This window comes from Erpetoichthys calabaricus, chromosome 3 (assembly GCF_900747795.2).
Source record: "Erpetoichthys calabaricus chromosome 3, fErpCal1.3, whole genome shotgun sequence".
NCBI lineage: Eukaryota > Metazoa > Chordata > Cladistia > Polypteriformes > Polypteridae > Erpetoichthys > Erpetoichthys calabaricus.
The window spans coordinates 71869679-71894913 of record NC_041396.2 but is presented as its reverse complement, the minus strand read 5'-3'; the positions used below and the strand labels follow the sequence as shown (position 1 = coordinate 71894913).

At 38.1% G+C, this 25235-nt stretch overlaps 1 protein-coding gene across 1 annotated transcript; it reads right to left on the bottom strand.

Moving 5' to 3' along the window:
- Positions 1 to 1346: 1346 nt before the first annotated feature.
- On the bottom strand, positions 1347 to 20232 carry rnaseh1 (ribonuclease H1). The gene is made up of 8 exons (XM_028796912.2): positions 19745 to 20232; positions 18764 to 18885; positions 18464 to 18655; positions 9891 to 9990; positions 8486 to 8540; positions 6380 to 6464; positions 4580 to 4704; positions 1347 to 1700 (listed from the first exon to the last, which is right to left on the bottom strand). Exons 1-8 carry the CDS (start codon positions 19870 to 19872, stop codon positions 1614 to 1616), a joined length of 894 nt encoding a protein of 297 aa, XP_028652745.1. The 5' UTR covers positions 19873 to 20232; the 3' UTR covers positions 1347 to 1613.
- Positions 20233 to 25235: the final 5003 nt, after the last annotated feature.

Genomic DNA, 25235 nt, shown 5'->3' with positions numbered 1-25235 from the left:
CTAAAACAAAAAAAAACAACATACCACACTTGTGTCAGTGCTGTAGGGACATACCGATTAGCCTCCTTAATATAATGTGAAAAGCAGGAAAATTTACTTTGGACTGACAAATGTTGGAAATGACACTTAGAAGAAATAATGAGGGTTTATCCATACTTGGCACGGTGTACCAGTTTTTTGTTCTTGAGAGCTCTGTCAGAACTACAAGTCAATTTATGACGAAGTAGCTGGAATTATTTTATTGGAGATGGTACAGGCATCTACGTTTATATAGCTGTATATGCATGTAAAGCTAATTTTACAGAGAATGTGATGAGTTTTTGATAGATAATCAATAACCAGTAAACTGATTTACTTATTTTTTTCATGAAAACTGCCTCCAATACTATGATATAAGCTGGTTGGATGTGCAAGGTTACCATCTTTGTTATTTGTAGACGATTTTTTTTGGCTTCACCTTCCAGGGATGTCTTTTGCAAACTGTAGTAGTTCAGTAAAGTCATGAATACTTTCTACAAAACTATGGCTTGCTATATGTATGACAGCAGAAGTACAGCTTGAAGTATCTCCATGTCGTATCCAGAAGTGACAAAGATTGGTGCAGTAGTGGCAGTATTGTACTGTACATGATGGAGCTTTTAAATTTGTACATACAAATAGATTCCCAAGTAGAACGTCCTGAATACAATCTGCCTTTAGATTTGAGAATTCTTCAGGAGCAGGTGGAACATGGAAAGGCTGCTCAGCTATGCTCAGATTGTTAGCAATGTGATATTCACTATGACTATTCATCCTGGCATTTTCTGAACACACTCTTGTCAGCATCTGGTAAAAAGCAGAAAATCAACCAAGAATTTGGTGCTAATTTTTCAAAGGGCAAAACCAAAATCATTTATTAAAAGATAACTCAAGAGCTGCTAAATAACTTAAAATTCACACTTTTTGGCTGTCAGAGGAAATTCACATTGATGGAAAATAAAGTGAGATACCACTGTAGAGAAACAGAACTTTGTGCTTGTAATTACAGCAGCCCAAGTCTGATTCAAGGTCTCAGACTACATGTGTGGCTGGATGAGTGGGAGCAACTCCCTGAGCATATTTCTCAGAAGAAACAAGTGTTTTATACTTGTGATACAGTATTAGCTTTAAAATTAACTTTTCTAAAGTGTTTTAGGAGATTGCACGCGCACACACACACACTAATTAATAAGAATATATAATTGCCATTTTGATAGAACCAACACTGTATTAAAAACAGTTTAAAATTTAATGACCAAAGCTTGAATCAATTTATCCACGTTGCACACTGCACTGCCAAAAAAGTTGACAAGAAAAAACTAAACCTGTCCATTTTTAATTATAGTTTAATAGCAGCAGATAAAAGCTATTTACATTCATACAATGAAATTATGTAGTATGCATTGATATCCTGAACAACTAAATGAAAAAGCTGGATAAACATGGGAGAAGGCAACGAATTATACTTATAAAAAAAAAAGTCTTAAAAATAAATAACATTTATGGTACCCCCTCCCCTTAAAAAAAACTAAATTAAAAATCTGACATACACACGGCCACTTATTTTAGTCTGTTTACTTGATAGTCTTGGCTGCTTAATTCAATGGCTTTTTGGCTCCCTCTCTGGCCAGTCGATCTGCTTCCTCATTACCTTGATAGCCTGCATGACCAGGAATATGCATCTGTTCACAAAAGAGGAAAAGTTTAAATTTGACTTTTTTTTTTTTTTTTTTACCTTAGTCTTAAACCTTAAAAGGATAAGTCCAGTATTTTTATGATCAAAATTAATTCTTCACAATCATTGCATATACAGTATTTGCCACATAAAGTTGTCTTTCAAAGTTAAACTTTTTTTTAATTTTAAAAATGCCTTGTCTGTTCTTGCAGCTTACAATGGGGAAACCAAACACAACACTTAGAACAAAGGGTCCGAGTCAGTAAATTCACCGACATTATCATTACATTCAATCTACAAATACATGGAGAGGACATGTAAAAACTCATGCAGACCTGCAAGAATTACAGCTTTGTTGTACCTGGAGAAGCAGCTTAAAAGATGCTCTTTGGACAGTGGCGGGCAGGAGGAGGCTATAGAGCACTTTGGACAATTCTCCCCACTGCTAGAGTCAACTGGTGCTAATGCATACCTGCTAGCAAGTCTCAGATGTGGAATCTGACTTTGGTCAGCTCACAAAACCAGGGGGGAAACCATGAGGATACGAACAAGGTGCAAATCAGTGTAAAGTCATTTGTCAACAAATAAAGTTCCAAAACAAACATGCAGTGTATTCTTTCAAATAATCCACAATAAACAATCCCAGGTAAAATTCAGTCATTGGTCACAAAAAAATAAATATACTCCAAATTGTTAAAATCAGAAGGTTAAAAGCATTTTGTCAGGATCTGTCCTTTATCATTCCTGAGCCGAGCCTCTGTGCCTTCTCCAAAAACTGATGTCTCCTCAGCAAGATGAGATATCCTTAGACAGGTGCAGTCAATTCTTTTTATCCAGCTCATGTCCTCGCCACCATCTTTCAACATCTGTGGGGACCCCATCAGCCCTGTTCCCTTTTCCTGCTGCTATCCCTTTGCATCTGCAGGAATCTCACAGGGCATTTGGTTGCTCCTGCTACTCTCAATGCATAGCAGGAGTGATTCTACCTCAGAGCACCACTGCTCCACTTGAGGCAACATTTCCAATAGCCCTCCTCCTTAGTGTTAAAGTACTGGCTCAGCCGTGGACCCAACTCTTCCGTCCTCTCTTTCAAACTACTTTTCATTTCTTGTTTCTTTGTTGATCTACAGGCCTGTCCTGCTCAGGCTCCTGTTGGCATAGGTTCTTCAATTATGATCTTCAGAGTGCTAATGCTGAACTAACCGCTTCTGCACGTGAATGCATTATCAGCCAATTTGATCAACACCACCCTGGGGATGCGCTTATACCCCCCCCCCCCCCCCCGAGCACACTGTTTTTAAAATTAAAACACACATTGCCACAGACTCCAGTACCTTTCATCACCATTGGAAAAGGAAAGAGCAGGTATTTTATTTTAAAAATATGCTTCACTTTAGAACACAAATTTTACGTAGCAAATTAATATATACCATGATTATGAAGAAATTACTGATGAAAAATATCCAACTTACCCTTTAATTAAAACCTTAAAATGCCAAGACACCAGCCAATTACTTTGATATTTTCATTTGAAAACAAATACTACACATTAAAGTCATTTGGGAGTATTGACCAAGATGACTGGATATGTATACGAGTACAAACAACAATTGACTGGTGTCCAACCTTGTGTTGATTTCCAACTTTTCACCTACAGGGGACAAAAATAAGTCTAGAAAAATGCAAGGACCAATAGATTTAAAAATAGACATTTTTCTGTCCACTTTGGAAAAAGAATGAAGTTGATCGTAATTTAAGAAATCAAAATTTTAAAAATATCTTTTTATGAAGTAGAAGCTTCTACTGTATGCTTTTCATTATAAAATTTACACTTCACAAGTGTTAGCAGACACTTGCTCATTCAACTGCAGTCAAATTATAAATTACAAAGTAGTTCAAGTTAAGACTACACTTTGACAAATGAATACATTGTATTACAGTCAAAAACAATATTACAAGATGTAGGAAAAAAAACAAAAAAAACACAAACTACACACAACCGTAATGGCATATTTCAGTTATATTTCCATAATCCTTCAATAAATTATTTTGTTTCTTAAAACAAGTGTGCTTCAGATACTTTAAATCTAACAGCCAGAAACCTCTCCAACAGATAAAAGTATGTGGGAGTCTTACCACACTCTTTAATTACTGGAACTGCCCAAGGCAAAAACTGATAATTAACTGATTAAACAACATCTATCAATTCTCATATCCATACACCTTTCCTACATAAATATGGCATCCCTGAGTGGGCATTTAAAATCCTAAGTGTTTTAATTTTAAATATACACACACACAAAAACCTTAGAAATTAGTATTGCAATTGTATAACCAACCTTGTATCCTTCTCCAGTGCGTAACACTAAAAAGCAACTATAGAACAACGTTGTCCTGGCAGTTAGTGAACTTCATGGTTGTAAAAGCTATGCATGTGTGTAAATAATAAGTTATATAAGAGAAGAGAAACAAAAACTTGAAAGCATGAAAAACATTTTACCACACAACTTTCATAAGTATACAGATTCCTCCAAATGCAACAGTTTGAAAATGGCGTGACAGGTCAGGGTATTACTATGAAGTTGAAACATCTACAGTGAATGACACGGATACATGTTTATAAAAGACTGAAGAGACATAAGCCAATAATAAGATTTGTTAAACCATAAAAAAAAGTTTGAAAACTATTTTAAGTGAGACTGCAAGTGTGGCAAAGACACTGAAGGCAAGAAAATGCTTTGGTTCAAATGCAAAAATCTCAAAGTTGATATAATTATTGCTATTTTACTGTCAAGCATGGTGACACTGAGTATGTTAGGAGGTCATGTTGTGTCAACCAATAAACACTTTGACAACTGTACACTTTTGGAAATAATGTGAACTCACCCAAGTAATTTGCATTCCTTCTGTTGCCTTGTCAAGCTTCTGAAAATCATCCTTATTTGTTATACTACCACCAGAAGTAGGCTTCCATCCATTTGTTTTCCATTTCTTTATCCACTTTGTAATACCTTAATAGAGAAAAAGAAACACATAACACTATTGTTTTCCAAAATGGATAGGTACAGAATTTAAAGGTTGAAACAACAATTTTAAATGCATCAGGGTTCATGCACTAAAGTACATTTCAAATTTCAGGACTTTAACTTTTCCAGTACCATCCAGCACAAGAATCAATTAATACTTTATACTCCAGTTCTGATACAGCAAAGTTACATAAACCTAATAACTCAAAACATGTGGCCTATTTTAAATTGCTAACTGCTTATAAAAACTGACACTGAAGATCATGCCTTTTTGGTAGAGTAATAACTGAGTAACACACTATTTATGCAATTTTGCGTAGGGACATTACATTTTAAAAACAGATATACAACAAATCTGCTGTTGTATATGTAGTGTGCACAGAGCTGGTTCATGCCAATGTTTCAGTGTGTGTAAGCAAAAGATACAACAAAATCCTGTTTGGGTTGTAGATTTTATTTGAGAGTGGTTTAAAAACTTAACACTTTAGAAGTAAAGGTTTTGTATTTTCACAAATGCTTTAGTCACCCAATACCTATTAGGCAAATGATCATAAAAAATAATTTTGGCATAGTTTAGGTAGTTAATTGTTGTGGATGAAAAGTACAATATACATCCTGGGAACGGTGTCCATTTACACTGTAGGCCTATTACTTTCTATAATCTCTCACATTTCTTGAGAAAAATTGCCACTCTTCACCAGGACTTATATGAATACTTCTCCATCACATTTAACACCCAGAGGATTTCAATCACTCACGTTTAGTCACATATAAAAAGACAAAGATGGCGATATAGCAGAAGTACTGCTAGAGCTTTCACTAGCACTACTGCTGGCTAACCTGCTGGCATAGCTATCAGATGTGTCGATATCCCTGCAGTGGTCCAAAAATAAATAAATAAAACAAACCCACACACTTTACACACACAGACTCGCCATATTCCCAATGTCAATTTTTTTCATAGAGTAATGGTACACAGCCACAGGTTTCTTCAATTTGTCTTGCTGAAGGCAATATTTTTAGTCCACATTTTTCAGCCACTTCAAGTTAAACATGCCCCTTACTGGCATTTTGACTGCTCAATATATCACAGTGAAATGTTTAATATACGCAATGTAATTTACCTTGCTAACTATTTACCAATTAACACTAAACACTTGTAATTTTACATGTAGGCTAATGACTACTACAGATCTATACCAGTTTGCACACAGAACACAATGCAATGTGAAATTTTGGTGGGAGGTCGTTATACATTATATTAATGCAAGAACTGGGTGTTTTGTAGGACAAATACTGGATGTTTTATCTCATGATATACAATTATTGGAATTCACTTTTATATATATTTTACATGACTTTTTTTTTTTTTTAGTACTGGACTTTGTTACATTTTTCTATTGCTTTAGTGGTTTTCCAGGACCTATACAACCCCTGCTGTATTAACTTTAACAAGGAAATTAAAAAATTAAGGAAAACAGACTGAACAGGAGTATCATTTTTTATATATAAATAAACATTATGCAAATCATCAACATCAATTATTATCACTTAAGGGGGCCAGCGGCAAGTGGCTAGAAGATTTACACCAATAAACTATCAAAATTGAAAATTATAAATTATGTTGAGAACTTCTTAAATTCAGTGTTAGCAAACATACCATTAATTGTGAACATGCTATCAGTGTAGAGTACAATTTTTGTTATATCCATGCTTTTAGCTTGCTCAATTGCCCGACAGGCAGCCTGAAAAAAAGAAAATGTAATAGATTTTACTGGAACACTGGCTAATATCTCGACAAACTAAGCATAAGAAAACTATTGTGTGTTGTGCCACTCCAAATTGTTTTAATTCCACTGTTAGTGTAATAATTTAAGTGTTCAACATATAAACTTGTTATAGTGAAGGGACACCAAAGCTGCACTAGACAACAGGCAAGGTTGCTGACAAGTTTGGGAAATGCCAAGGACACCAAAACATGAAAATAAGGTTTTTGTTTTTTTCCTCTTTACAATGAACTGTAGTTTTCAATTCAATTTATTTCCTTTTTTATTGGACTGAAGATAAAGTTCCACCTAATCAGAAAGAAAAACTCAATCCACTCCACGTGTATCTGAATTGTGAAATAGTATCTTAGAAGTCTCCCCATTAGGATGGAGACAATACATCTGAATTTTGCAGTAATTAGATCAATCAAAAACTAAGGTTATAATGCTTCACATGTAAAATCTATTGGTAAAATACAGTATATCTGAATATGCTTTTAAAATTCTGGGAGTTATGTAGGTTTTAATGACCAAAATTTTGAAAATGTACATATCATATACAAGTTTTAAAGGAGGTTCTATATTGGAGTTTCTTCCGGCAATGTTTGCAAGTGTATTATTTTATATGACACTATCTTTACAGTGACATCATTAAAGCATAATAAACCTAAACACTGAAAATTTTGGTCAGAGCATTTTGTAATCAAATTACAGAAACACAACTACAGATGACATGAACATTAACTATTGACCATCAATGCACCTCTATAGTGGAGATCCTTCTATGGGAAATTAGAGCACTAAGTAATATGGAGTACTCAAATTCCCCAAAAAGGTGAAGAAAAATACAATAGCTGCTAGGGCTACTCAACAAAAAACACACTTCTCTCAAGCCATAATGTGAATATGTATAACCTCTCATTTTGTCACAGACAACGGTCATATTAACAGCACCATACAATTGAATATTCTGGAAATTAAATTTATGCTCTGTCTTAACCTCTGCCACAATATGCAAATTCTGCCACCGACATATAGTACTTTAAATACAAAAGTATTATAATTGTAATAATGTAGGAATCAGACTAGATTAGTTTGCTATATATTGGATAAACAAAAAACACAAAAAATGTGCTTGTAGACTAATCTATAGGCTATTAACATATAAATATAAAACATGCCCTTTACGTTACAGATTCATTTGGTTTCTCTAATTGACCAACATTCTAGTGTTACTATTATAACAAAAAAGGGAAAAACATGATTATTTTACAGACAAACAGCTTAAGAAAATTTAATTCTGTCAATATAAGAACCTCAGTTTTGTAATTTACATAGTTTTCAGTTTTTAAAAAGGACTATTAACCTAACTAGATAGATGCTCATTTGTTGTGCCCTCTAGTTTCATAAAGAAAAACATTACTTCTTTCCGGCACAAAAATTTAGATGAAGTTTCCTTCTTGAAGTATTCGTTGCTTCACAGTCTTTAGACTGGACTTCGTTACTGGCACAAATTTTGGCTTGGCAAAGTGGATCTCAGCTTTCAGGTCCACAAAGAAGAGATTGTCAGCTTTTCAGTAGCAGGATTTGAACCCATAACCTCTGGTCCTTAGGTCCGAAACCTAAACCATTACATCCAACAACAATAACAGCCCAAAGCTTTTAAAAACATTACAAATATTGTATACAGAAAAGCATTTACTTAGTTATAAAGTATGTTACACACCCGATTAACTGAAGGTACCGATACCCATTGTCTTACAAGAGATGTTCTATCACATTTACGACAACAGTAATGGTTTTTATTTCAAAGTGATTGTACAACATTTTACCCATTCAATTTTGTTTGGCTGTACTTTTAAAACAGGGACAGTTCACTACATGTTAATGACATGAGTGTTTCTGCTTAGCACTGGAGTTACAGATCTATCTGTGCACCACCACCACCACCCTGTATTATTTAACAAACTGGAGCAATAATTAAAATAAACTTTACTTACCAGTATTTCAGCTCTTTGATTAGTTTGCCTGCCTGTTAATCTTTCAGCCACATTCCTACAAAAAAATATGAATAAATGTAATTTGAAAGAAAAACATCGTGATTTAAAGGGGGGGGTAATATATTTATTATATACACACACACAAACACAAACATAGTATATAACAGGAAAAGGCAACAAGTGTCTGTATTTTGAGATTATTTCAAGTTTTACAAATCTAAATTATACAATATCTATATTAGATCAATAAATCAGAAATTGCGAAGTGCAGGTTCATTTGGGTTGAAGTCTGGTGACTGGCTCGACCACTGAAGAATATTCCAATTGTTCTCAGAGAAATGCACTTGGGTTGCTTTTGTAATATTTTACATAACCGTTAATCTGCACTGTGGAGGCTTATCCAATCAGTTTTGAAGCATTTTAATCTATGTAGATAGTATAGCTTTATACACTTTAGAATTTATCCTGGTGCTTCAGTCAGCAGTTATATCATCAATAAACACTAATGATCCACTTCCACTGGCAGCTATACATGCCCATACCATGACATTGTCTCACCCGATGATGTGATTCACATCATGAAGCCATTTCCTCCCCTCTTTACACTCTTCTCTTTCCATCACTCTGGAACATGTTGATCTTTGGGCAGGCTTTTTAATTTATTTATTTTTAAAAACGTTTTCTGTTAAAGTCTAATTTGACCTATTTTTTGATGCTTACCTGTGGTTTGCACCTTGTGGTAATCCCTCTATATATTTGCTTTCATTAAGTGTTCTCTTGATTGTAGATTTTGACAATGATTCACCAGTCTCGTGGACAGTGTTCTTGATATGGTGACAAAAAAATTCTTCAATATCTAGCCAAGGAAAGAATTTTGCAATCACCCAGAATAGCTGCCTTTCATGGTCATCCAGGCCTTTTGGAGTCACTGACCCCATCAGTGTGATCCTTCTTTATACGGAGGTACCAAATTGTTGATCTGGCAACTTCTAATGTTTTTGCTCTCTCTCTAATTTAGAGTTTTTATTTTTTTCTTTCAGCCTAAATGCTTTACTTGCATTGACAGCTTTGAAGTAGCTATGTAGCATAGTCAGAACTTAAAACACGGCGGATTTTGTCAACAGCGGAAAAACTTAAAGATCTATACAATAATACTCAAATCAATTTTATAAACATTCCATATGCCATCCTGATAAATAAATGATCAATAAAAATGCACAATGGGTAGCTTTATAAAAATTTCATACAAAACACTTTCACTCTTCAAAAAAAGACTTCTTCATATCACAAAGAAGCATATATCATATGAATAAAATGTGATAAATTATATACACTGATGCATGGCAACTAAATAAAAATATTCAGAAATTTAATAAAAAAAATATAGATAAACATCTGCTCTTACATATGATGTTCTGGTCCCCAGTACACTCCTATTCCAGCTCTGGCCATCTTATAGCCATTAGAAGAACAACACCCATCAGTGTACACTACTACTGCATTTCCTAAAACAGAAAATAAAAAAATAAAGATTTTTCCAGTGCCTTTCTGGGTAGCTGTTGAACTCTCAGTAGCTGTACTAACAAGTCTTTTTACTTGGAGGCGGTGCTTTGATAAGATACATTGTTAATCAGTTTCTGGACTGTGTGAGCAGTGTTCAATTTCTTGACTGACAGATGTCCAAACACTTAGACATAGCTATGTTCAGTTATTAATTTACATATATTTGAATGTCTTTATTTTTTACTTCTTTAGAATGTTGTTTAGTCTTCATTTTCAAATAGGACTTCAGATTTACTATATAACCTAGAGTTCCAAAAAAAAAGAAAAATGATTTTTTTCTCCAGAATACAGGGACTTCAGTAATGCACAGGCCAATCATCATACAGTTTCATCCTTGTAGCTATTAGGGCAATTTCTGTCATATTTCAAAACAAACTTACTAACAATACAATTTTCAGCAATTTACTTGTGTATTTCAGTATGCAAAACACAATTACAATTCCAAGAATATATTATTTGTAATGTAATAATGTTTTAGTGCTTGAAAAAGCAGGAGTGTTATGCAGGGCATTGTAGAAAGAGGATCATATTAAAAGTTTTGCAAACTAAACAATTCACAGCACATGAATATTCACTTGTGGTTATAATGGGCACATTATTTTCTGAGCTTGCAAATGGTTCCATTTCACAAATCTATATTTTTCAGTAGGAACACTAATTCTGCACCCTCCTATACAATAACTGTTGTAAGGAGAAATCCCAACGCTAAAACTGAAATGCAAGCCTTGAAAAGGTGCAATGCAAGAGACTATCAAGTCAAGTCAAGTCAAGTTGGGGAGCATGCACTGGTACAGTGCATTGCCGCACCCACTATACGATGAAACAAATCAGGATCACGGTTGGCAACCCCTCAGGCAGACACACGGTCTAGTCCCACCTTCCGGAAATGAACCTCTATCTGCTGCAGCCAGGTGTTACATGGGCGACCCCTTGGTCTGGTCCAGCCACTTGGATCCCCAACAATAAGGATCCTACAAGCTGGATCACCCTCGGGGAAATGCACCACATGGCCGTAACTGACGCTCTCTCACAATGCAGGAAATGTGCCTCATTCAGGACTCCATGAGCAAACGCTCATTCGACACAAAGTCGAACCAACGGTACCCAAGGATTTCCCGGAGAGACACAGTACCAAAGGAGTCCAGTCTTCGCCTCAGGTCACTTGATAGCGTCCATGTCTCTCAACCATATACAGTAGCAAGACAGAAAGCACCAGGACTCTATAAATGATTTAGATATGAATATAAGTAACAAGATGGTTAAGTTTGCAGATGATATCAAGATAGGTGGATTAGCAGATAATTCGTTATCCATTATATCATTATAGAAGGACTTGGATTGCGTAGAGGCTTGGGCAGATTTGTGGCAGATGAAATTTAATGTTAGTAAATGTAAAGTATTACACATAGGAAGTAAAAATGTTAGGTTTGAACACACAATGGGCGGTCGGAAAATCGAGAGCACACCTTATGATAAGGATTTAGGAGTCATAGTGGACTCTAAGCTATCGACTTCCTGACAGTGTTCAGAAGCCATTAAGAAGGCTAACAGAATGTTAGGTTATATAGCACGATGTGTGGACTACAAGTCCAAAGGAGGTTATGCTCAGCCTTTATAATGCACTGGTGAGGCTTCATCTTGAGTACTGTGTGCAGTTTTGGTCTCCAGGCTACAAAAAGGACATAGCAACACTAGAAAAGGTCCAGAGAAGAGAGACTAGGCTGATTCCAGTGCTACAGGGGTTGAATTATGAGGAAAGATTAAAAGAGCTGTGCCTATACAGTTTAAGCAAAAGAAGATTAAGAGGTGACGTGATTGAAGTGTTTAAAATTATGAAGGGAATTAGTACAGTGGATCGAGACTGTTATTTTAAAAAGGAGTTCATCAAGAACACGGGGTCACAGTTGGAAACTTGTTAAGGGTAAATTTTGCACAAACATTAGAAAGTTTTTCTTTACACAAAGAACAATAAGACACTTGGAATAAGTTACCAAGTAGTGTGGTAGACAGTAAGACGTTGGGGACTTTCAAAACTCGACTTGATGTTTTTTTGGAAGAAATATGTGGATAGCACTGGCGAGCTTTGTTTGGCTGAATGGCCTGTTCTCGTCTAGAGTGTTCTAATGTTCTAAAGACTTGGACCTTCGTCCTTTTGCATAGATATCAGGAGAGCCACACACCCCTTTCCAGTGACCTCATGACCCACCCATGCTCTCCCAATCCATCTACTGACTTCATAGGAAGTCACCAGAGACATGACTGTCACTGCCAAGGCAAGTAAACCTCTCAACATGGTCAACACTCTCTCCGCAAACAGACACACTGCTGATGGCTGTGCCCAAGAGATCATTAAAGGCCTGGATCTTGGTTTTTATCCAGGACACTCGCAAGCCACTCACAAGCCCAGACACTCAGATTCCTCACTCAGTCTCTCGAGCGCCCCGATCACAGCCTCCACCGACTCCGCGAAGATCACAGCATCATCAGCAAAGTCAAGATCCATAACTCTTTCTTCACCAACAGATGCCCCACAGCCGCTGGAGTCCACGACCTTGCCCAACACCCAGTCCATACAAGCACTGAACAGAGTAGGAGCAAGAACATACTCCTGAATCAACTGGGAAAAACAGAGGTTCTGCCTTCACTCTGCACACCACTCACAGTACCAGTGTACAGGCCAGCCATGATATCCAGCAACCTCGAGGGGATCCCGCAAACCCTCAGGATGTCCCACAGGGTAGCTTGATCAATTGAGTCAAATGCTTTACAAAAAAAAAAAATAAAAAATAAAAAAAAATAAAAAAATCGATAAAGGCTGCAAAGAAACTCTGCCGATATTCGCGTTTGTGCTCCATGAGAACCCTCAGTGCCAGGATGCGGTCGATGGTAGAGTTCTTAGGCGTAAAACCAGACTGTTCCGGTCGCTGGTAGGTGAGCAAGTGATAATGGATCCTATTGAGCAGGCATGTCAAACACGTGGCATGCAACAGAAATCTGTGCGGCCCACATGACAGATCCTAGTTAGCACTAAACTTGTACAAAATGATTACTATCGTTTGTGATTAAATCATTCTGCATCTTCGGCGTTACTGACTTTTCTTACTTCCGCCTTCTAACAAAAGTGCGTTTTCCCATGGCATTACGGTACCGGAAACATCATCTGCTAGTATAGTTGCAGCTGCGCCGTCAGCTCCTTGATACCCTAGGCATGACAATACCACGAGCCTTGACCAAAGTTAATGAGCTGAGACGTCGCAACTGAAGTGCTAGGCTGCAGCAGCTTGGCAGGCTACACTACTGGCTGGGCTGCCGAGACTGGCCACTGGGCAGAACTGACCATCACGAGTAGTAATAGCTCGCATATTTTCACGTTTTTTTGCTCTAGTTTTATGTAATTTTGTGCTAGTATTGTAACGAACAGTTAGTGCAGACAACAGCTGAAGATATGAAATGGACGCGAGAAGTTGGCGAGTTGTTTATTAACAAATTTTTGCGATTTTGAGTTTGTAAAATTGGTGTAGGTCTGGGGGCTTTTTGCATATCAGCTTATTTTACAATATAAACTTTGAAGTAAAATTTTGAGCTGCACAATGCCACACATGCGTAATTTGATAGGCTTATGTCATTTAATTTAAAATGAAATATTTGCATTGCAGTATGAAGGGTACAATGACTTCGACCAAGGTGAAAAGAAAGCTAAAAGATGAGCATTGTATCTTTCAAGAGAAATGGGAACTGCTATATTTTTGTATGAAAAGAAATGACAAAATTCATTGTCTGATTTGCAATAATGTCATTGCTGTACCAAAAGAATACAGTATTAAATGGCACTACGAAACCCACCGTGAAACTCATAACAAATACACGGGAAAATTGCGAGAAGATAAACTGCGAGAAAAGAAAAGTAATTAAACAGCAGACACTTTTCTTCAAGGTGCATAAAGAAGGCGTGGCTTGTGTAAAAGCTAGTAATACACAGGCTGAACTTATTGTGAGCAATGCTAAACCGTAAATTGAATGAGATTTCATTAAGCAGTGCATTGTGAGAGCAGCAGAGATCGTATGTCCTGAAAAAGCAAGGGCTTTCAAAGATATATCACTAACAAGGAATACACTTGCTGATAGAATTGATGACATGGCCAGCAACTTGATGAAACAGTTTTGAAATAAATCAATTGAATTAGAGTGCTTTTCGATTGCCATTGATGAGTTGATGGATGTAACGGACATTGCACAGCTTGCTATATTTATAAGAGCTTGTGACACAAACTTAGAAATTACAGGAGGAGTTGTTGGAACTTGTTCCCTTGTATGAAACGACTACCAGCGAGGTCATTTTCAACAAGGTTGAAGAAGTTCTTTCTCACTACACTCTGCCTATGGAAAAGCTTGTTTGTTTGGCAACAGATGGGGCTGCTAAAATGGTGGGACACAACAACAGTGTTGGTGTGAGGCTGTTGCCAAAAAATATGTGAGAAAGAACCGGACTGCAAGTTTGCTCACTTCCACTGCATTATCCAACAATCGTTGTGTTCGAAGGTTTTGAAACTAGACAGTCTTTAAACCAGTTACACAAACAGTCAACTTCATTCGTGCACGTGGACTAAATCAATCATCGACAGTTCACTTCATTACTGGAGGATGTAGGAAGTGAATTTGACACCGTTCCTTATTATACGTAGGTACGTTGGTTATCTTGTCACAAAGTACTGAAGAGGTTCTTCCTGCTGCGAGTTTTCTGAATGACAACATGTGGGTGCAGGACTTGGCATTTGCTGTGGATTTGACTGGACATTTGTATGACTTGAATCTGAAGTTACAAGGAAAACATTGACTTGTAACTACAATGTATAATGATGTGAAAAGCTTCCAAGGCAAGATTCGTCTTTGGACACATCAATTAAAAAATGAGAATCTTGTCTATTTCCCTACATGTCAGGGTCTTAAGCATTCAAATGACAATTTGATTTTTGGAGGATTTGTTTTCCAACTTGAATTACTGAGCAATGAATTCAGTGAGCGTTTTCGTGATTTCAGTTCACAAGAACAGGACTTTGCACTGTTTACGTCACCATACTCTTACGGTGTTGAGAATGCACCTGAGAATATCCAAATGGAATTGATTGAACTGCAGTCAGATGCTATTCTGAAGGCAAAATACAACGAAGTTAGTGTGCCAGGCTTGTATGCTTACCTGCCACCCTCATATGTGCAGATCCGTAAGTTGGCATCGAGAGTACGGTCTATGTTATGTAGCACTTAACTTTGTGAGCAATTGTTTTCGTTAATGAAAGCTATCAAAACCCCACATCGCTCAAGACTTACTGTCGAGCACCTTTCATCCCTCATAAAAGTTGCAGCTGCACAAGATTTCAAGCCTGATATTGACGAACTGGTTACTAACAAGAGATCCAAAGTGTCAGACCAAAGAAATAGATCTCACACTGTAAGACTCCTATATAAGGACCTAGCTAAGAGGCTAAGACTAATTGTATGCTGTTGTACAGAGATTGTATGGAAATAAATTGCTTTTCTTTAAACTTTAAGTGTTACATTTTTTAAAGTTTTCAGTATTGGAAAGAAACTTACAGTAACTTTGTATAATAGTATTTGTTACAGTGGGGCCTACTAACGCACGAATGGCAGTCAAAGCGGCCTACCAATGGTAGTGAGTTTGACATGCTGTGGTGTTGCGGGTCCACAGCTCCCATCAGGAAGGCAACTTTTAAATATAAATAATCACCGCACATGCGGCTTAACGAGGGGGCGTGATGGTTGTGGCTGAAGTGGTTTCCCAGGGCGATTCGTGATATGGGCGATTCTCACCTAAGTGCATAGGAGAGAAGCAGTTTGCATCCGTGATTGTTCTGGGACTGCTGATTTGCCACAGCTGCCACGTCTTCTTCATAAATAGAAGCACGAGGCGGCTAAAAGGGAAGAGGGAAAAGGAAAAAAAGACGGAGGTTGCGGGAGAACAGAAAACAGTGTGGCAAGAGAGCCGGTGTGAGAGCGAGCGCGCCGGCAGGCAGCTGGACAGTGAGCCCTAGCAGGGGTGTTTGGCCAACACTTAAGGCAGTTGGAAGTGGTTGTTCCCACAGAGCATTTTATGAAGGAACGGGAGTGACCAGTAGATGGGCGGCTGGCCGCGTAAGGCTGAGGAGGCAGCGGGAGTTGGCAGACTTGGAAGTAGAAGCCCCAACGTGAGCATCCTGGCCGCTGGGTGAAAAGCCAAGTCTCGATCTGGGGGAGCGCACCCGAAGCCAGGGATCAGGAATCCACCAGACCAGTTGAGTGAGTGAGAAGGTCAGCTGCTGAGAGGGTGACTCTCCTGTTGCGGGGCCCGTATGGGAGAAGGAGAGCTGCCAGGTAAACCGAAGACACCAGGCTTATTTGAAAGGACTGCTTCCAGCGTTGTTTTAACTTTGCTGTTTTAAAGGATTTATTTATTGTTTTAACCTGCAGCTTTAACATGTTTTTATGGATTATTTATTTAATGAAGATTTTTGAGACACTGCATTTAATTGGGACACTGTTTTGATTTGCTGTGTTTAATAAAAGCACTTGACATTTTTACACCATCCCCTTGCTCCATTGTTGTGCCTCACTGCCAAGCTTGGTGAAGGGTTCAAGGGGTCCCAGAAGCTGAAAGGGAGCGTGGAGAGAACATGCATCGTCATACATGCCTGCTATTGAGGAAAACCCTAGCAAGGACCTTACCCAGCACCGAGAGCAGTGTTATCCCCCTGTAGTTGCTGCAATCTAGGCGATCACCCTTCCCTTTCCAGATAGGACAACAAGTCCTGTTTTCCAGTCAGTTGGGATGATGCCAGTCTCCACATTTAACATGGATTTTAGAAGCACACTCCATCTCAATTAAAAAAATGGGGGAGGTGGATGGAGGGATCATGCAAGGGGAAATATTTAAAATGGCGGCATTTCAGCTAGAAATCAAATTAAATTTTAAGCTATAGGACCATGGTCTCGGATTTGGAGGTGCTGATCCCCATCCCAGCCGCTTCACACTCGGCTGCGAACCGATCCAAAGAGAGCTGAAGATCATGGCCTGATGAAGCAAACAGAACAACATCATCTGCATAAAGCAGTGACCCAATCCTGAGTCCACCAAACCGGACCCCCTCAACGCCCTGGCTGCGCCTAGAAATTCTGTCCATAAAAGTTATGAACAGAATCGGTGACAAAGGGAAGCCCTGGCGGAGTCCAACTCTCACTGGAAACGGATTCGACTTACTGCCGGCAATGCGGACCAAGCTCTGGCACAGATCGTACAGGGACCGAACAGCCCTTATCAGGGGGTCCGGTACCCCATACTCTTGGAGTACCCCCCACAGGATTCCTCGAGGGACACGGTCGAATGCCTTTTCCAAGTCCACAAAACACATGTAGACTGGTTGGGCAAACTCCCACGCACCCTCCAGGACCCTGCTAAGGGTGTAGAACTGGTCCACTGTTCCGCGACCAGGATGAAAACCACACTGTTCCTCCTGAATCCGAGGCTCGACTATCCGATGGACCCTCCTCTCCAGGACTGCTGAATAGACTTTTCCAGGGAGGCGGAGGAGTGTGATCCCTCTGTAGTTGGAACACAACTACAGTCCTCAGCCGGAAAAGGGTGGAGTGCCCTCTCAGGGTTGGTAGCGAGATCCTGCCCCAAGTGGAGGAGTTCAAGTATCTCGGGGTCTTGTTCACGAGTGAGGGAAGAATGGAGCGGGAGATTGACAGGCGGATCGGTGCGCCGTCCGCAGTGATGCGGGCTCTGCATAGGTCTGTCGTGGTGAAAAAGGAGCTGAGCCGTAAGGCAAAGCTCTCCATTTACCAGTCGATCTATGCTCCTACCCTCATCTATGGTCAGGAGGTATGGGTAGTGACCGAAAGAACGAGATCGCGAATACAAGCGGCTGAAATGAGTTTCCTCCACAGGGTATCTGGGCTTTCCCTTAAATATAGGGCGAGAAGCTCAGTCATTCGGGAGGGGCTCAGAGTAGAGCCGCTGCTCCTCCGCATCGAGAGGAGTCAGATGAGGTGGCTTGGGCATCTGATCAGGATGCCTCCTGGACACCTCCCTGGTGAGGTGTTCCGGGCACGTCTAACTGGGGGGAGGAGGCCCCGGGGAAGACCCAGGACACGCTGGAGGGACTATGTCTCTCGGCTGGCCTGGGAATGCCTTGTGATTCTCCCAGAAGAGCTAGAAGAAGTGGCCGGGGAGAGGGAAGTCTGGGCATCTCTGCTCAAGCTGCTGCCCCCGCGACCCGACCTCGGATAAGCGGAAGAGGATGGATGGATGGATTTAAGCTATATAATGTATTATCAGTAACCATTGAGTCTCTGCAATTCACTGCTTAAAAGTGAGTAAATAAAAAGCATTTAAAGCATGCCTTATCACTTTGAAATATTTACCCATGTAAGTAAAACCGTCTCTTTGGACTGGGATTTCAGCAGGACTGACTGCTGTAGTTTCCAAGTTTTTTTTTCGTTTGGCTGAAGGCTCTTCCTCTTCTGAAAGTTTGCTATAAATCCTCTTCATTCCAGTAGAGCATTCGATAGGTATTTCACTTTCCATGTCTTCCTTAAACACTTCCTCTAAAAAATCTATGCGAGTGGAAAAAATGAATGATGTGCACTGCTATATTAAACACAGCTCAATAATAAATGACAATTAAATGATAATTTGTTGTTACAGGTTTAAATAAACATTACCTAATGAATCTGCAGCAGGCTCTGAAGCATTGCTACCTACAAATGTCCATGCTTCCTTTTCTGAATCAAACTTCTTAAATGTTGCAGAAGGAAACTTGTCAACTTGTTTCTTGCATTCCTCCCTGCATCATTAATGTAAATGAGATATTTCTGGCTTTTTAGAAAATGTTACGGTGTGTACATTAGCAATAAGCTTAAAGAAGACTTTACAAACCATTACACAAATACATTTAAAATCATGAAGGTGTGAATATTAAGGAAGAGCCTCTCTAGCTGATTAACAAGCATGGGTTAATCTTGTGTCCCGACATGGACTGGCTACCCATGTTGCCCATTTAAGAGTATTTGAATAAAGAGGTTTAGAAAAACAGTAAAGCATCTATTACAAGGCGTTAGAAGAAATAACACACATCCCAAGACAAAAAATAAGTGTAATCACTGACACTTGGCACATTGAAAATCGGTATCACTTGATAATGATGTTACTGTCATAAAGAGCTTCACACACACTTTAAGACTTAATTAGTGTATGTACTTTTGTCCATTATTGCAATAAATGCAATTCCAATCAAGATACGATCTTGAAATGTGAGCAGGTTACGCTACAAGAGGTTCAGTGACTTATACGAACTAATTTAGAACCTTCATATCCCTAGGCTTTTAGACTTGGGTATCATTCTATAAAGATTAAGCAGACTTTAACAAAACAAGAGTAGCGATCCCGACCGAATCTTTACTAATTGGCAACTTAAGTGAACATTTACAAATTTGTCCCAAATAGTGCAGCATCAGCAAGTCAAATTAAATAATTTGAAGCACCAAGAAAACGAGAAAAAAAATCCCAGTTCTGTATTTCAGCAAGCAGATGCGGGCAGAACATCGACGGGTAGTTTAGCTTTACAGCTGCTTGTAGAAAATAAAAATGCAATGCACTTCACGAGTACCTCATACAATATTCGAGTACACACAATAAAAGCTTACCACGAACCGTAAACCCCTGGTACCTTGCCAGTCTTCACAGCATAGAAATATTTGCCTTTAGCCATTTTCGCGAGCCCAATTGGTAAACCTCTCCGAATACTATTTAAAAAACTAGACGCACTGAACATCCCCCTAACTTTTAAAGGGCCGCCTCCTCAGGTGAGCCTTGCATTACGTAGCAACGTAAAGCGAAACATGCTGAATGAATGCAATTAAGCCATCTGGCGGCTTAACAGTTTCCAAAGAAAACACAAAACTCCGTTACAGGATTAAAACAAAAATATCTTTGTGGTACATGTAGTAACCCACGATAGACCCGCCTCCCACTGTATTACTTCCAGGACAAGAAACAGAAACCCGGAACAAATTACTCTTTGTAGCGCATGTAATTAAAATGATCAATTTGTAATAGTTGGCCGCACATTCCGACTTATTTCATCAAAGATCCCACAATTCTAATACTGTTTTAAACAGCGCCTCAGGTTAACTGCGTTGCACATAGCACGTGACACCTCTCCAGCCCTATAAATAGCGCGTCCGCTCACTGTACTATAGGGTTATAATGGGTGTCGAGCAACATCGGCAACATGCGCGCTGAAAAGCACGTATTATAAAATTGTATCACAAAATTGTTTAGAATAATCGTACATATGAATTGCCGATTTCATAAACAATCCACTTCCGGCACGCGAGGCGTGCGATTAAGTCGGGAATTTGAAAACCATTTCCTGTTTATGAACCTTAAAGCTTGACCTCTAATTTTTTTCCAATTTAAAAATGTAAAAGAAACAGTCATAAATCTTGTAATCTGAGTATCACTGTTGTTATTTTGATTATATCACTGCACGAAGCGGGTTGAGAATATTATTTATCTCCTTTTTTAGCTCATCTTTTTTAGAGCTTTGTCATCTGGCATATCATGTTTATGTGTGGCGACCTAATTTTATCTTCTCTGCTGATTAATTTGCATGTTCTTAATACATTCAGCTTCTCTTTTATGTCTATAACTTCAGATTCCTTGTAGTGCCATTGTTTCTCTATATATTGGATTTTATTTTTGTTTTCTTTAATGTTTGTCCTTAAAGTCCTAATTTGTTATTTTTCTTAACTGTACTAATTTAGTTTATTTTTTGCTACATGTCTTTTAGCACTTGAATTATTTCTAATAGTTCCAGACACTCCTTTTCCGGAGTATTTTTTTTTTCAGCCAGGTTTTTTTTTATTGCTGTTGCTTGCAGTAATACTTATAATTATTTTAATATTGCACATATGTTTTAATTCAATTCAATTCTTTATTGTCATGTGTACAAGTACCATGTACAATGAAATGCTTGCTTGCATCTGCCCCTGCAGACAGTGAACATAGACAAAACAATTGTAATTAATTGTAATAAGTAAGTAAATTGTAATAAGTAATTCATTTTAATTACTTATAGTCCTATAGTTGGCATTTAATTCATGTAACTTCACTTGTAGTCTTTAAGCAGGCTACCAGTATTAATTACATTTGTATAACGTATTTATATTTATTATTTATTTGCTACTTATTATTTATGTTTATCTTTATACATTGGTTTGTTAACCATTGGCATTTGGTATGGACAGCAAAGAAAGAATTTCATTATACAGGGAAATGTGTTTCCTTACTGCGCACATGACAATAAAACTTTGAACTATTTCTAACCAACTCAAAGCACTTTATCATCCACATGGATGATCTGTGGTGGGCTGGCGCCCTGCCCGGGGATTTGTTCCTGCCTTGTGCCCTGTGTTGGCTGGGACTGGCTCCAACAGACCCTTGTGACCCTGTGTTAGGATATAGTGGGTTGAACAATGACTGACTGACTGACATGGATGATGCAACAGTGGGTATTCTTGTGCCAGTTTGCTCACCTTACGGTAGCTATTTGGTGGTGAAAGGGTGAGAAAGATACTTCGCGAGTCAGAGACTGGGTATAATTAGAGGGCCCGAATGGACAAGACATTAATGGGTAATTTAGCCAGGACATCAGGAAACACCGTACTCTTTGCAAAAGATCTTTTATGACCACAGAAAATCAAGACCATGGTTTTGTGTCTTATGAGAAGGATGATTGTTTTTGGATCCAAACTCAAACCAGAGTGCTTCGTGAAGGCCTGACCAACATCTCTCCTAGTAACTGCCCAAGCTTTTCCTAGATGGTCTCTAATCCAAGTACTGTTCCAGCCCAACCATGCTTAGCTTCTGGTAGATATTGTATTTGGAATAGTAGGTGATATCAGATGAAGCAGAAAGACTATCAAGTGTGAATAACACTGACTGCATGTAAAAGTCAGTCTTCTTTTCTCTCTTTAGCCTACACTTTAACATGTCGATGATTAATGTGTTGAGATCAGAAATTTCAGCAGTAAGTTATTATTGTGCTCATTTTGGCCTAATACTCAGTAAATGATCACCAGATATTTCTGGAACCTTTTGTCAGGTCAAAGGATGTGCTAACAAAATTGTCATTAATAAAATGACAGCCTCACACTGCATGCCAAAATTGTAAATCAATAATTTAGGAAATAGTATAAATCAGTACAACATTTTTCAAGCATATACCACCTCTAGCAATACTTCACTTGTGTTCTGACACTACTATGGCAAAAAAGTTTATTTGCGAGCAGGCACCAACTTAGCTATTAGTTCTAACTTTTTACATGCTATGTGATAGCTTACATTTTGGTCAGACATTGAAGTAAATGTTTCATTAAACACTGTTCATTTGACAATAGTTCTACTACTGCTACTATTATTATAATGATACTTTAATTTTTTAGTGGCTAGGCCTGACTATAGTGAGTGCCCTGGTGTAGCATGAGAGAGTGTGGATGTATATGTGACGGTAATGCCTTCACCCTACACCACTGTTGGTAGACTTCAGCCCATAAAACCCCAAACTGGGTTACACCCATAAAACAAATGATGGACAGATGGATTTAGTGGAAATTACTCCAGCTCTGTGGGCATTTGGATATAGGGATGGCACTAGTTTCCTATTATTATTATTAATAAATTATTTATAAATTGATAAATTATTATTTATGTGTTCTTTTATTTCTTCGCCTCTTTTCATACTCACTTACTTGTCAATTAACTAGGTTGTATTTTCACATACAGTGTCCCAGATGCCTTCCTTGTTCCAATTCCCTCTCCTCTTAATCTACCTTTTCTGTCTCCCCTTGATTTAATGTTTCTTCCTTGTGCTCCACAGTCTTTGCAACTCCTGTTTTTTCCTGCTCTCCTCTTTATAAAGTGCTTTTCTCCTCACTCTCTAGATTCTGTGAACACATCTGATAGAAAATTGAACAATACTACCTTTTCTCTTATATCCACAGACACATCTTTGTGACTTCAATACCATCCTTTACTGGATTTTCCATTTCAAAAGCTATGATCTTTATGTCACAAAACACTCTAATGAAACAACAACCCCAAAAAAGTAAGAACTAAGAAGGAAGAAGTTGTAAAGTCTTCATTGAGCTTAACACTGGAAATATAGATGCCTAGAATAATGACTCTTATCAGTTTCATCTCAACATTAAAAAAAGATTTACATTTGCATTTACTTATTTGGCTGACTCTTTTATCCAAAGCATCTTACAACATTGGAGGTACAATTGGTTACATGTCTTTTGTTTTTTCAATTGATTTGAACCCACAACCTCAGAGTAAATAGATCAATAAAGGAAGGAATCCTGGTAATATGACTCAGTCCACAAGATACTGTCATGACAGTCAATTTATGTAATACAGTTTGAGTGAAACCCAAAGAGTCAAAACATATTTTAAAGAAAAACCAAAGAAGAGAGTCTGCTTTCAGGTGTTCCATGTAATGAATATCTTTAGCAACAGTATGGCCAGCAGTACACTAAGGATTCTAAAGGCACAATCATGTCAAATCTAAGTAGAAAGCCAAGAAAACAAGACATTTTTACATTGAAGGAATTCAGTGTTATGGCATCATAAATAATCATATTAGTTACTGATCTATAGCCACGCAACAAATTACATAATGTATTAGATGAACTTTTCTAATCAATTCTTGCGTTCAGTAACAAAAGCTGATGCTATTTTCCTGATGCCAAGGATGAAGTTGAACATTTTCATGAATTTGATTAATATTTAGTAATTGAGAATGATGAAGCAAATTCAGTGCAAGGATTACATTTAAAATTGGCTGGTTTGTCACATCAGCAAATGACTCAGACCGTCTTCTGCTGTACAAATGATTTTGACTTCAGTTACACCTAAGATAACTTTGATACGAGGAAAGAAGCATAACGCTGACTTAGTAGTACTGTAGATATGTGGTTTTTTAAATAAAACAAATGCCACTTCCAGTGATTTTTAGTTGCATATGAATATCAGACAGATGACTCGAGGCAAGTTACTGGAAAAATGTTTTTGCTTTCATTTCATCTAGAGAGAGAGAGAGAGGTTAGGAGCACGCGCTGATACAGTGCATTGTCGTACCAATCACATGACAAACCAACTCAGGATCCCAGATTAGGACCCGAGTGCAGGCAAGCAGCGGGTGACAACGCAGCACCACACTAACTTCAGATGGAATGGAACCAGTGTGAGGATTTTTATGGTGGCTGGAGTGCCAATTCTGCAACCAACCCACAGGCTTTTCCCTATAGGGTGACACACAAACCTTACTTAAACAAGGTAGCAGTGCTAACCACTGTGTCAGCATTCTATCTCCATTACTATACACAATAGTTTTTAATTTAAGTTCAGCATGATATTATACTTGTAAGTACTGGAGTCACATAGTAATATGTAATTAGGTTTGGTCACCTTCTATGTGCACTTGTTCAAGGTGTATGGGTTTTTCCTGTACAATACTTTTACAACTACAGTTTTACTCCCATAACACAACAAGTTTCATATTATAAGTGGATTGACAACTGCAGTTCCCTACAACCTATTAATTGGTTTAATGAAATGGATGGATACGAATAACACGAATAACAAAGAGTCAACAGCTGGCTTGAGGACTTTTTATTATTTCTTTCCATTCATATAGTGGTTGAGATTTCGTATGCAAATCTTCCTGGATTCTCACAAGTGATCCATAATTTCCCCAAAATCAGTCTTGTCTTGTCACAAAAATTAACAACAAATGATTTAATTTTATAGGTTTTTCAGTTCCATGGGTTTTTTTCCATTAGGACCAAGCCACCCACCAAAATCAATGCAGTGGGGTATCAAATTAAATAGCTCTGATGTTTTACATGCTGAGAAATAAGGTTTTCAGACATGGGATGTCTTGACTTGGCATTCATGCTAGCTGTGACAGGCACAGCAGGGATGTATCAATCACCAATGATCTAGCTAAAGATGAAATTGTTACTCTGTCTGCATGTTAGTATAGTTAATTTCTGTAGAGAGAGGGGACCAGCTGGTGATTTTCCATCCCATACACTGAAAGAACGTTTATTTTTATTGGTTAAGCAATAA

Bases quoted from the DNA above. Each gene is read 5' to 3' on its own strand.
- rnaseh1 (XM_028796912.2), bottom strand. From the start codon at position 19,872: ATGTTCAGTGCGTCTAGTTTTTTAAATAGTATTCGGAGAGGTTTACCA. The intron at 8,541-9,890 runs GTAAGAGCAGAT...ATTTTTTTGTAG, and splicing joins TGGGGACCAGAACATCATAT to GAATGTGGCTGAAAGATTAA. The intron at 6,465-8,485 runs GTAAGTAAAGTT...TCTTTTTTTCAG, and splicing joins ATCAAAGAGCTGAAATACTG to GCTGCCTGTCGGGCAATTGA.